This window comes from Erinaceus europaeus, chromosome 6 (genome assembly GCF_950295315.1).
Source record: "Erinaceus europaeus chromosome 6, mEriEur2.1, whole genome shotgun sequence".
NCBI lineage: Eukaryota > Metazoa > Chordata > Mammalia > Eulipotyphla > Erinaceidae > Erinaceus > Erinaceus europaeus.
In genome coordinates this window covers 54,201,906-54,215,010 of record NC_080167.1, presented here as the reverse complement: position 1 = coordinate 54,215,010, position 13,105 = coordinate 54,201,906, and the positions used below count along the sequence as shown (strand labels likewise).

The following is a 13,105-nucleotide window of genomic DNA, read 5'->3' as shown; positions in this document are numbered from 1 at the left end:
ATCAGAGGATGGGACACAGGCAGGGTTTTCTTTTTTTTTAAATATAATATTTATTTATTCCCTTTTGTTGCCCTTGTTGTTTTATTGTTGTAGTTGTTGGATAGGACAGAGAGAAATAGAGAGAGGAGGGGAAGACAGGGAGAGAGAGAGAGACACCTGCAGACCTGCTTCACTACCTATGAAGCGACTTCCCTGCAGGTAGAGAGCCGGGGCTCGAACCAGGATCCTTAAGCCTGTCCTTGCGCTTTGCGCCATGTGTACTTAACCCACTGCGCTACCACCTGACTCCCTTCAGGTAGGGTTTTCTTTGCAGAGCAGAGATCTGGCCTGACTTAAATTTAACTATGTTCAAGAGCTGACATGTGGAGGACAAACAATAGCAGGACAAGAGTAGAATTGGGGAGCTCTACAGGAAGGCATAGTGAGAATCCAGCCAGCAGATTAATTATTGTGGTCTGACCAGAATCTTAGGAAGAACAGGTAAAGGTAGAGAAGGATTTGTTTACTTTAATGTCCTATTATTCGAGTCATTTAGTGTCTTTCCTTTATTCCCTGAATAAAGATTTAGACATCATAACAAGCTTTCATTGAAAAATCACTGAGAGATAATTGACTCAGTAGTACTTCTTTTCCTAAATCGAGACTAGTTCTAAGAACATCAATGTAAAGGTTCTTACTCATGATCTACAGGGGCCTGCCATCCATCATTGAGTGAAATATGCAACTGCTTTGTGACTAATGGAAAACTAATGAGCTGCTTTATCTTTTCAGTTGTATGATGGGGATAGCAAAAACTCCAACCTGGCTGGGACATTCTGTGGGTCCATTGTACCTGCCCCCTTTTTCTCTTCTGGTAACTTCCTAACAGTGCAATTTGTCAGTGACCTGACTCTAGAAAGGGAAGGATTTAACGCTACCTACACCATCATGGACAGTAAGTAAATTGAGACACTTGTCAAGCTACTCTGTGTTCAATTGATGATATAGATTTGGCAGCCTGCTTAACCAACAATCTACACCCTTCACCCCTAATAGAAAGCTGTAAATGTAGCTCCTTTGGGTTGGGAAAGTAGGGTGGATGGATTTTATTTTATTTATTTTATTTTATTTAAGAAAAGATTAATTAACAAAACCATAGGGTAGGAGGGGTACAACTCCACACAATTCCCACCACCCAATCTCCATATCCCACCCCCTCCCCTGATAGCTTTCCCATTCTTCATCCCTCTGGGAGCATGGACCCAGGGTCATTGTGGGTTGCAGAAGGTGGAAGGTCTGGCTTCTGTAATTGCTTCCCTGCTGAACATGGGCATTGACTGGTCCATACTCCCAGTCTGCCTCTCTCTTTCCCTAGTTGGGTGTGTCTCTGGGGAAGCTGAGCTCCAGGACACATTGGTGGGGTCTTCAATCCAGGGAAGCCTAGCCAGCATCCTGATGACATCTGGAACCTGGTGACTGAAAAGAGAGTTAACATACGAAGCCAAACAAATTGTTGAGCAATCATGGACCCAAAGCTTGGAATAGTGGAGAGGAAGTGTTAGGGAGGTACTCACTGCAAACTCTAGTGTACTTCTGCTTTCAGGTATATATTTTGCAGTAGTTTATAGATACGTGTGAACATATGCTCTCTCTCACAGAAACTGGTGTATATCTAGGTTTTGGGACTTTGTTAGAAAGTGAACCACCTGAGATGAAATTAGAGTATACTATGAAAGGAAAGGTCTCACCCGAGTAATGAAGCTGAAGGGTTGTCATTCCACATGTGAAGTCTCTGGACACAGTCTGAAGTGAAGCATGTTGAGGTGGCAATCGTTGCGTTGGTTAAGTTGTGATCGGCGGATGCAATATTATTTGATATGGATTGGGAGAGGCATACGGGAAAGTGGGCCCTATCCAAGGGTTCCAGGACTGGGGGAAGTAGGGGCTCTATAGTGGAGATGTGAGGTTCCTGCTGTCTTAGGGTTCAAAAAGACAATCGATAGTTAATGTTATCATCACATTAATTGGTAATTGGGTTAACTTTGAAAAGTCCTTTTGTTAGGGTTTGCTGTACAGTACCCAGTATCTTGTATATAGCTGTGCTATTGGATGCTTCTGATCTACTTGATCTAGGCTTTTGAGAGAGTCCGCACATCAAATACACAGCCTATATATTAAAAAGATTCAGTTTGTGTTTTGAAAAACTTTGAGACATACCATTGATTTTTCCCCCTCTCATATTAATTGACTAGTGATTTATATGTCTACATTTTGCTAGGAGTGTACATAAACACCATTCCCACCACCAAAAGACTGTGACCCATCCCTCCCACCCACTCCCTCCCCCCACTGGCCCGGGAAGCTGCATGTCTACCCCTCTCCACAGGGCTTTTTCTTTGGTGCCCTACTTACAATTTGGTCAGGTCCTGCTTTTAGTTTCCCTTTCAGATCTTCTTACTCAACTTCTGTTGATTAGTGGGATCATCCCATACTCATCTTTATCTTTCTGACTTAGCTCACTTAACATAGGTCCTTCTAGCTCTGTCCAAGATGGGTCAGAGAAGGTGGCTTCATTGTTCTTGATAGCTGCATAGTATTCCATTGTGTATATATACCACAGCTTTCTCAGCCACTCATCTGTTGTTGGGCACCTGGGTTGCTTCCAGGTTTTAGCTATTATGAATTGTGCTGCTATGAACATAGGAGTACACACCTCTTTTTGGTTGGGTGTTATGGAGTCCTTGGGATATAACCTCAGGAGAGGAATTACTGGATCATATGGAAGGTCCATGTCTAGCCTTCTGAGAGTTTTCCAGACTGCTCTCCACAGAGGTTGGACCAATTTACATTCGGGTGGACGGATTTTAAATACAGTATGTGTGATGAGAACATGAGTTAAGTGTCTGACTTGTTCCTTTTTTTTTTTCCTGTCTCAGTGCCTTGTGGTGGAACATACAATGCAACTTGGACCCCACAGAGAGTTTCTTCACCCAACTCATCAAACCCAGATCTCCTGCTTTCCATTTGTACTTGGGTGCTCGAAGCTCCTCCACATCAGCAGGTGGAGATTACTGTGTGGGCATTGCAGCTGCCCTCCCAAGACTGCAGCCAGAATTACTTAGTATTTCAGGACTCACCAGAGGTAATGCTTCCCAGATGAGTGACAGTGACATCTAGTGACCTTCTCAGCTGTGCTCAGCAAAGCACTTGCAGTAATGCAGACATAATTAAATCCTCAAAGTGACTTCCAGCTTCCAGTGTTACTCTGCTCTAGACAGAATCCTCTATCTTGGATTTGTCATTCTTTTCTGGCTTTTAGAGTTTGAGTGGAGAAGTCTGCTGCTAATCTTAGGGGTTTTCCTCTATAGGTGACTCTTTGTTTTTCTCTTGCAGCCTTCAGGACCCTTTCTTTATCCTTATTCCTTTCCATTCTAAATATGATGTGCCTTGGTGTCTTTAAGTCTGGGCTAATTCTGTTTAGGGCCCTCTGGGCTTCTTGAACCTTTATGTCTTTATGTTGTCTAGACTAAGGAAGTTCTCGGCTGTTATGTCCTGTAGAATGCTTTCTTCCCCTCCTTCTCTTTCTTCCTCTCGTAGGCCAATAATGCATATATTATTTCTTTTGAAGTCATCCCATATGTCTCTGTTGTTGTTTTCAGTATCTCTTAATCTCTTTTTGAGACCTCTTACTTCTTTCTTAGTTTTCTCTAATTTGTCCTTAATCTTGCTAATTCTGTTTTCTGCCTCATTTATTCTATTCTCTCTCCCCTCTGTTATTTTCTGTAGCTCAGCTATTTTGTTACCCTGTTATGATACTTTATTAGTTTGTTCAGCTAGTTGTGTTCTTAGCTCAGCTATTTCAGCTTTCAGCTCTCTAATTACCTTGAGATAGTGCTCTCTTTCAGAGACTCAATTGTTGTTTCTGCATTTCTGATGACAATTATTTCAAACTCTTTACTCACTCCTGTGACTAATTCCTTAGCTAGCATTTGGATGTTTATCTCATTTTCCTTTGTTTTTGCCTTTAGGAGGCTTTTAAAAAAATTTTTATTTATTTATTCCCTTTTGTTGCCCTTGTTGTTTTATTGTTGTAGTTATTATTGTTGTTGTCGTTGTTGGATAGGACAGAGAGAAATGGAGAGAGGGAGGGGAAGACAGAGAGGAGGAGAGAAAGATAGACACCTGCAGACCTGCTTCACCACTTGTGAAGCAAGTCCCTTGCAGGTGGGGAGCCGGGGTTCGAACCGGGATCCTTATGCCGGTCCTTGTGCTTTGCGCCACCTGCGCTTAGCCTGCTGCGCTACAGCCCGACTCCCTTTAGGAGGCTTTTAGCTGGACTTTTTACTTAGTTCATTTCTCCAATGTTTCTCCTTGGTTTAACCACTATTACAGTGTGTTATGAGGTCCTTCTCTCAATACTTTTCAGTCTACTTATCACTCTTGTCTAGATTGACTTATGTCTAAATAAGGTACTTAAAGAGTTCACAGCTGTGGAAATAACAATTTCAGTGTTACTTCAATCCCTGAGTTGAAGAACAGCAGCTGTTAGAGCCTCTTTCATAATTTTTCTTCCCTGGTGGCTATGGTATCCTGAGGGCTTTTTACCTCTAAGTAGGTTTTTTAGCTTAATCACTCACTCTGGTGACTTGGTGGGTTCCTAAGATAGTCCCAGTCTCGTCTTGTTGCAATCTAAGGTGATCTTTGATATTCCTTGTTCTTTAGAGATGTTTTTCAACTAGTTAGAGTCGGAGGTCTGGGCATAGTTGTGATCTCTGGATGCTCTGGTGATTTGGCAGGTCCCCAAAGTAGTTCTAGTCCTGTCTTGTTGCAGTCCCAAGTGGTCTCCTTTGATCTCTCTTTCTTTTATAACAAAACAAAAAACATGGTATTGACATAACACCTGAGATCAGAGTGTCATCTTCAAGTGAGCATGTAGTTGAAATGATGAGAGTAGTGAGGTTCCCAGAGAATAGCTATAGTGAGTGAGTCATGAGAGTAAGAAGGATGTCCAGAGAACATCTCAACTGTGTCTGTGTAGCCTGAGGAGCAGCTACCCAATTCATTCCCAGAGTGAACTGACAGTGATAAAGTCCAATCTATCACTTTCCAGATTCTCAAGATGTCTGATTATAAATCCAGGGCCCCCTGGCTTACACTCTGTCTTGCTAATGTAGATTGCTCAAGGGGAACAGAAGCATTACTTCATGGTCACAAAGCAGCTCCACAACAGCAGCTACATAAACTAGATAGGTCCTAATATTTTTCCCTGAATAAGTAATGCCTTTCAACTGAACAGATCAAGGAAGGAACAAATGGTTTCAATCTGGGTAGGAGAGGAGTAAAGTGAGGAAATTGACTATTGATAGAGAGAAACAGAAACTTTCAGGAATCCAAGAGTAGACCAAAAAAAAAATACTGCTGGAGATCACATGGGAATTGTGAGATGGGACATTATAGTAGGTCTATCTGGGGAACTGGCTTTGCAGCAGTGGTAAGGAAAGTGTAGTGCTGAGTATGCAGATTAGGTGTCAGAGAAGGTGAGTCAGCCTGCACATAGATCTCAGTTTTTGAATGTATGAGCCTCTGGGTTTGGTCCCTAGGACCATATATGGATTCAGGCTCTGATGTCTCTGTCTCTCTCTCAATAAAATAAAATGGAAAGGAAAATATTTTTGAAAGAAAGGAACTAGGTGGGGGCCGGATGGTGTCATACCTGGTTGAGTGCACACATTACAATACACAAGAACCCAGGTTCAAGCCCCCGGTTCCTATCTGTGAGAGGGAAGTTTCACAAGTGGTGAAACGGTACTACAGGTGTCTCTGCTTCCATTAATCTCCCCCTCCCCTTTCAATTTATCTCTGTCTCTATCCAAAATAAATAAATAAATACATATTTTTAAAAGGGAACTGGGTGATGAAAATGACTCGGTGAAGACACTACAAGTCTGGGGCTGGAGTTTGTTCACCAGGGAGGACACGCCTGACTGTGCATTGGCTGGCTCCCAGTCCCAGTGACACATGGGAATACCATGCCACAGAAAAATCACCACTGCTTTGAAAGTGCCTCTCCCTCTCTCCGTATCTCTGAAATAAAAAGAATGAAAACAAATCAGATTGGGAGTGGTGTAATGGCATACACAAGGAGCCCAGGGCTGCAAAAATAAATAAAATTAGGGAAAAAAAGTCACCACAAGTCTTTAATCAGTGAAAGAAAATAACCAGGAGAGGGATGAGGGAGAGTATCTTTGACCAAATATGGAGTCTCAGAGGAGAGCTTGCTTTGATATAAGCACTGACACTGCCATGAGGAACCTAGAGAGATATCACTCCCCCTCACCTCCCTCACCCCCATTCCTACTCAGTGAACTGTGGAGTGCAGTTCGCTGGCCTCCACCAGGACACTGCTAGAGATGCTGATTTATTTTAAGGCTACAGAGTGCTACAGGGGTGGGTTGGGGGGGGGCGCTGGTTAACAAGGCAGTTCCAACACTGTAACTAACTTTCATGGCTGACTCATAGTCATGTTGTTATAATCAGTTTAATTTCTGTTATGGCTTGTTCCTTTCTTTCTGCGTGTAAATCTAATATGGTCTGGTTTCCATTTCAGAGTAATGAAAATTCAAGAATCCAGGTCTGTGGCAGTAACACTTCAGCAATGCCAAGGTTTTATTCTTCTCTGCGTACAGCAGTTGTAATTTTCAAGTCTGAAGTTTTAAATGAAAACTACAATGTAGGTTTTACCTATCAGATTGCAGGTGAGCCCTGGAACTTGACCTTCTACTTAGTAAAACAGCCATCACTATGTTGATCGCTAGAACTGACTCCAGTGAGTACATAAGGCAACGTTAACATAAACACAAGCATCTCAACTTAAGATTCGTAACTAGAATCCAAACTAGCAAATGACTACATTGGTTTTGAAGAGGTAAATACAAATCAAATGGAAATGTTAGAATGCTAGAATACTCTTCAAAGCTCATATAATTATTTTTTTAAATACCAATTTCTTTATCATCTGGCTGGTAACTTATAATAATGATTGTATCACAGGAGATTTTTTTGTAAGCACCTAGAAACCTTGAAGGGTCATTTTATTACTATACCCAAGAAGTTTGTTTTCAGAGGATATTTTTAAAGCATGGATTTCAAGATTTATTAAAACTAGAGCTGTCTATTATTAAAACAAACAAATAAAAGTACCCTGAATACTTTAACCAGAAGTGGTAAAGGACATTAAATTGCTGGTTTGCTGAGAAAACAACAGTTCTGTAACAGACTTAAGTGGAAGCCCTCCTGCAAAACTCTGTCTTGGAGGCCAAAACTTTATTTCTGAGAGAGAGAGAGAGAGAAAGAGAGAGAGAAAAAGAGAGAGAGTAAGAGAGAGAGACAGACAGACAGACAGACTGAGACAAAAAGGTCAGTCAACTCCACCTCAGTGCGAGAGAGAGAGAGAGAGAGAAAGAGAGAGAGAAAGAGACTGAGACAAAAAGTCAAGTCAACTCCACCTTAGTGAGATGAGAAATCTACCGACCAGACTAAAATATTAACTTCAGAGAAGGCTTCTGAATGTTCATATTTCACATGGGGTGGTACTTTATGTGAACAAGACACTGATGCTGTCTACCTGCTATTTGTTTCACCTACTAGGATCTCAGTTATCTCAAAGGTGAATGAAAAGGCTGGATTCGCCTTTCTCCAGAGTTTGTTCAGGCTTTCCTACCTTTCTGTCAGGTTGAAAGTACACAAAATATTAAGATGCATACATTAATTATAAATATTTTCTCTAAGGTTGCAACAGAGAATATACGAAAGCATTTGGCAACCTGAAGAGTCCCGGATGGCCAGACAATTACAACAGTGACATGGATTGTACAACTCTCCTCACTGCTCCCCAGAACCACACCATCTCCCTCTTCTTCCATTCCTTTGGCATCGAGGACTCCAGCGAATGCAGACATGATTTCTTAGAGGTAACATGCAACTGAATATCATGCTAATCAATCATTTAAAGGAAGGTGCTTTAAGAGTCCTCACCTTTTACTCGGGCACTGCTTCTCAGCTGCACCTTATTCTTTCATTCTGCATTAATATTTACCCAGTACCCTTTAATTCACATCCCACAAATTCAGTCCTCCATGAGGCTCAAACTCCAGTGGGAAAGACAGACAGAAAATGACTCCCACACAGTGTGGAAAAGGAATGACTTAGGTAGAAGAGGATAGAGATGGCTTCTTCTTTTGCTGTAACACTAGGGAGTGGAGCTAGAACTTTGTATATGTGAGATACTACTGAGTTACCTCTGGTATAAATAGCTCTTCTAGAGAGAGAGAGAGAGAGAGGGAGAGAGGGAGAGGGAGAGAGGGAGAGGGAGAGAGAGAGAGAGAGAGAGAGAGAAAAGACATGACAGCACCATGGAGCTCCCTTGGTATTATTCATGATGCACTATGGCTCAAACCCAGGTCCTCATGTACAAGAAGGCATACACTCTACTGGGTGAGCTGTCTCGAAGCTGAAAGTCTTTAAAAAGGAGGCAATGTGAGAGTTTGGTCTTGAAGGACTAGAAAAATGGAGTACTTATTTTGTAAGCCTGCTTTGTATGGGTATTAACTAGTTGGCTTTATAACAATTACTATAAAGAGACATTGCCTGATGTCTAGTATGGTGATTGCTGAGTTGAAATAGAAGTGGCCTACGACCTACAGATGGAATATTTCTCTCCACTGCATGTAAAGATGACTTCTGCATTTTCAGAAAACCCTTCTTTAAGTACATGAAAAGGCAACATTTTTCTAATTTCCAAATGAAAGTTTTCATTCAGATTATCTCACATGCTGATGTATATGAATGTTGACTCAAAGAGGACCATGTGAATCACATGTTCAACTGTAATAATAGGTGACTCTCTTTAAAGGTTAGAAATGGAAGCAATAGCAATTCACCATTGCTTGGTACATATTGTGGAACCCTGCTGCCAAATCCCATCTTCTCTCAAAACCATGAACTCTACCTGCGATTTAAGAGTGACGGTGCAATCTCCAGCCAGGGGTATGAAATTATCTGGACCTCATCATCATCAGGTAAGACAGCTGCACCTTATAACAGAAAGAATTTAACCGACTGAAAAAGGAACTGGGAGCCCAGTGCCCCGTGGTAGAGAGAGATGACAGCCTGCAGGAGGGTAAGATATGCTGACACCTGTCTTGCGGTGATGTGAAGCTGTGCCCTTGCAACAACAGTCTTGCTACATTTCCTCAACAAAGTGATGATAAAAAAAGTGTAGCTGAGAAAAACCAGTGTGCCTAATAGAAAAAGACGATTAAAAGTAACATCTTCTTAGAAACTCATATCCTTATTTTCTGATAAAATAGAGATTTAAAAGAATTAAAGTATACATTTGCTTTTTATTCTATTCATTATTTCTATGTTATTGTATTTATAAAGCATAAAGATTTGTAACTTCCTTTATTCTAATTTTGTCATTTTAAAATTTTCAGCAGTTTTCTAAGAATTAAAAAAAGTATACCAAAAAGCCAAACTATAAACATATTGCTGTGTGTGTGTGTGTGTGTGTGTGTGTGTGTGTATGAGAGAGAGAGAGAGAGAGAGAGAGAGAGAGAGCGCACAATGGGGCCCCTAGTAGTCTTTGCTTTTCTTAGAATTTCTGGGGGATAGTTTCTTTTTCAGAGTAGTAAGTACTTTCAAGCATTTTCGTAGCTATTTATTGCATAACTGGAGGGAATTTAAGTCATGCCAATATATTTAAGTCAATGTTGCCTGAAGATATTCCCCTCCCAGAATATTGCCAGAGAAGAGAGAGAAGCAGGGCTCATTCTAAATATGCTGAAGGACCACAAATTCTGTCAAGACAGTCATAGGTCTTGAAATTATGGTGCCTAGAGGAAAGCAGAGATGATTCCCGAGGCCCTAGTTTTACAGATGGGGAGATAAAACACAAGGATTACTGAGTTGTCTCAGATGCCCAGCTCCACTGTGACATAGGCAGGACTACACACACTGGCCACACAGACTGCGCTGCTGTGATTATAAACATCCCTTGCAGTTTCCTCTTACTAGTGTAAGGCTTCTGAATTGCCATGACTGTTGTCATAAACAATCACAGCTTTCATATACAAATCAAGAAATCAGCGCCAGTCCTTAAAGAGCTTTGACTTCAATTTTGTCAGTTTGAGAACTGCTAGCTTTAAATCTGGTAAAGTCACTTTTTTCTTTTTAATGAGGTAAAATTTTAGGGGTATAATTTCATCTGTCTCTGGATAGTGCTGTCACACCACACCCACCACTCAGGTGCTAATATCTCTTCCTCAGAGTCCATGGGGCCCCCTCCACCTTGTCACCCCTCTACCCTCCTGAGGTGATCTTATTACCAGTTGTGCTGCAACGAACATAGATGTGTGTATATCTTAGTGAATTATTGGTAGTTGGAAAAGTCATGATGCATTTTTATATAGACAACCCAATAGTAAAGCCACTTTCATTGGAAAGTGATTATTACCAAAACCTTGTTATTTTATTTCACTAACGTCTCCACTCCAACTTTCTGCAGAAGGAGACCACCGTGCTGTCAAAAGTGCACTTTCCTGGGATAGTTCAATAGCTCCCTTGGCTAGTGCGCTGCTTTGCCATATGTGCCACCCAGGATCCAGCCTGGGCTCCACCATGTTGAGAGGAGCTTTAGTGCTGTGGTGTCTTTCACTCTGTCTCTATGTAATAAACAAGAAATAAAGTTTAAGGCATCTTTCCTTCCTCTCGTCTGTAGTGGCTTTATCAGCCTCCTTACTTTCCCAGTGTGCTCGCCACTATAATTTGCCGAGATCAGCCATAATAGGCAGGGGAAGGGATCTTGATGAGAGCAGCAAGCTAGTGAAACAGCGAGAGGGAACAGGAAAAGGATTTCTGTTTTGCTCTCCAACAGAGGGTCTCAGTGCTTAAAGAAAAGGAAGACAGCCTTGCTGTCTGAAATGTATGAACACAATCTGGGTGGCGCCTGCTGAGCTGGCTCAGGCTTCTGCAATGTTTTCACACAGGCTGTGGTGGGACACTCTATGGAGACAGCGGCTCAGTCACCAGCCCTGGGTACCCAGACACTTACCCTAACCACACTCACTGCGAGTGGACCATCCTTGCTCCCGCGGGAAGGCCTGTCACTGTCAGCTTTTACTTTGTCAGCATTGATGACCAGGGAGACTGTGTCCAGAACTACCTCCTTCTGTATGATGGGCCAGATGCCAGTTCTCCATCCTCTGGGCCTTACTGTGGAGCAGTGAGTAAAACAAGTGTTCTTACGTTCTCATGTGTTACTTCTAGATGATAACTTGGTATATACTTTTTAAAATTTATTTATTTTTTATTGTTGCTGTTGTTATTGATGTTGTTGTTGAATAGGGCAGAGAGAAATGGAGAGAGGAGGGGAAGACAGAGAGGGGGAGACAAAGACAGACACCTGCAGACCTGCTTCACTGCCTGTGAAGCGACTCCCCTGCAGGTGGGGAGCCGGGAGCTCGAACCGGGATCCTTATGCTGGTCCTTGCGCTTTGTTCCACGTGCGTTTAACTGCTTCACTACCACCCGACTCCCTAAATTATTTTATTTTTTTTATTTATAAAAAGGAAACATTGATAAAACCATAGGATAAGAGTAATACAACTCCACACAGTTTCCACCACCAGAACTCTGTATCCCATCCCCTCCCATGATAGCCTTCCTATTCTTTAAACCTCTGGGAACATGGACCCAAATCACTGTGGGATGCAGAAGGTGGAAGGTCTGGCTTCTGTAATTGCTTCCCTGCTGAACATGGGCATTGACAGGTTGATCCATACTCCCAGCCTGTCTCTCTCTTTCCTTAGTGAGGCGAAGTTCTGGGGAATCAAAACTCCAGGATACATTGGTGGGGTTGTCTGCCCAGGGAAATTTGGTTGGGATCATGCTAGCACTTGGAACCTGGTGGCTGAAAAAGAAAGTTAACATCCAAAGCCAAATAAGTTGTTGACTAATCATGAACCTAAAGGCTGGAGTAGTGCAGATGAAGAGTGGGTGGGGGGGAATGTTCTGTTTTGTAGATAGTTAGTAGGCATATTTTAGTTATATTCCAAAGGGCCTGTGACTATACTAGTTTGTTTTTTGTTGTTGTTGTTTTTCCCCCCCGAGCCTGACAAAAGCAAGGTAACAAGGCACTTTTATAAATTTAGTGGGTTTAGGATTTTCCTATTTGGGGAGCATGAGTGCCACCCTGTGGTCACTACTTCAAACTACTAACACTCTCCACAGTCGGCTCAGGAGTAAGGGACACGAGTGAGACCCTGTCACTGCAAAAAGAAAAATGTTACAGTTTGTGAAAACTGTAATCTCTGTGACATCTTACTTTTCAATTTCAGGACACTAACATCGCTCCTTTCGTGGCCTCTTCCAACCGAGTCTTCATTAAGCTTCACACAGAGAACACAACTCAAGCGTCAGCTGTCAGGCTGACTTGGGACAGCTGAGTGGGGGCCTGGACCCCAGCACTGGCTCCTCTGCAGTCAAGAGCAGACAGAATGGGGCTGGGTCAGGCCATTCTCACACATGACCCCCTACCTGTGCACCTGAGGACCATCAACTATTATGCTTTTCACAAAGAACATATGGGATTGGTACTTATACATTTTTAGTGTAGACTCAACTGAAATGTCCTGGAGTTGAAAATGATTCTGGAATATGTGATGTACATTTCCAAACATTAATGAGAACATGAAAGAATGATTTTCACTGTGAATTTCAGGGTAATAAATATTATTTAGTTGTACCCATGGGTTTTGCGCCAGTTTTGAACTTATTACAACTGAGTCTTTCACTGCAAGGCATACATAGATTTTCAAGGTCAACTTTTATATTTTGTCTAAGTGTCTATATTCTTCAAAATTGTAACTCCAGAGCGACTATGCCTGCATACAAACATCAGCTACTTAACTTCTCTGTACATTAATTCTACAAGTGCCATGGCTTCTAGCTTAATAACACAACATGCAAAGTTGTAAGATAGTTAAGTGAGAATTCCATATAATTTTCTGCTCACTTTAACAAAGCAAGAGATGTTATATTATATATGCAAAGTTAATTATTATAAAGA

General features: G+C 41.8%; 1 protein-coding gene across 1 annotated transcript in view; it reads left to right on the top strand.

Moving 5' to 3' along the window:
* CUBN (cubilin) overlaps nucleotides 1-12,781 on the top strand; it is a 289,660-nt gene extending 276,879 nt beyond the window's left edge. Inside the window, exons 61-67 of the mRNA XM_060192232.1 lie at nucleotides 772-934; nucleotides 2,916-3,121; nucleotides 6,587-6,734; nucleotides 7,768-7,949; nucleotides 8,891-9,056; nucleotides 11,025-11,260; nucleotides 12,375-12,781. Of these exons, the coding sequence (XP_060048215.1) occupies nucleotides 772-934; nucleotides 2,916-3,121; nucleotides 6,587-6,734; nucleotides 7,768-7,949; nucleotides 8,891-9,056; nucleotides 11,025-11,260; nucleotides 12,375-12,482 (1,209 nt within the window). The 3' untranslated portion in view covers nucleotides 12,483-12,781. The remainder of the gene's footprint in view (nucleotides 1-771; nucleotides 935-2,915; nucleotides 3,122-6,586; nucleotides 6,735-7,767; nucleotides 7,950-8,890; nucleotides 9,057-11,024; nucleotides 11,261-12,374) is intronic.
* Nucleotides 12,782-13,105: the final 324 nt, after the last annotated feature.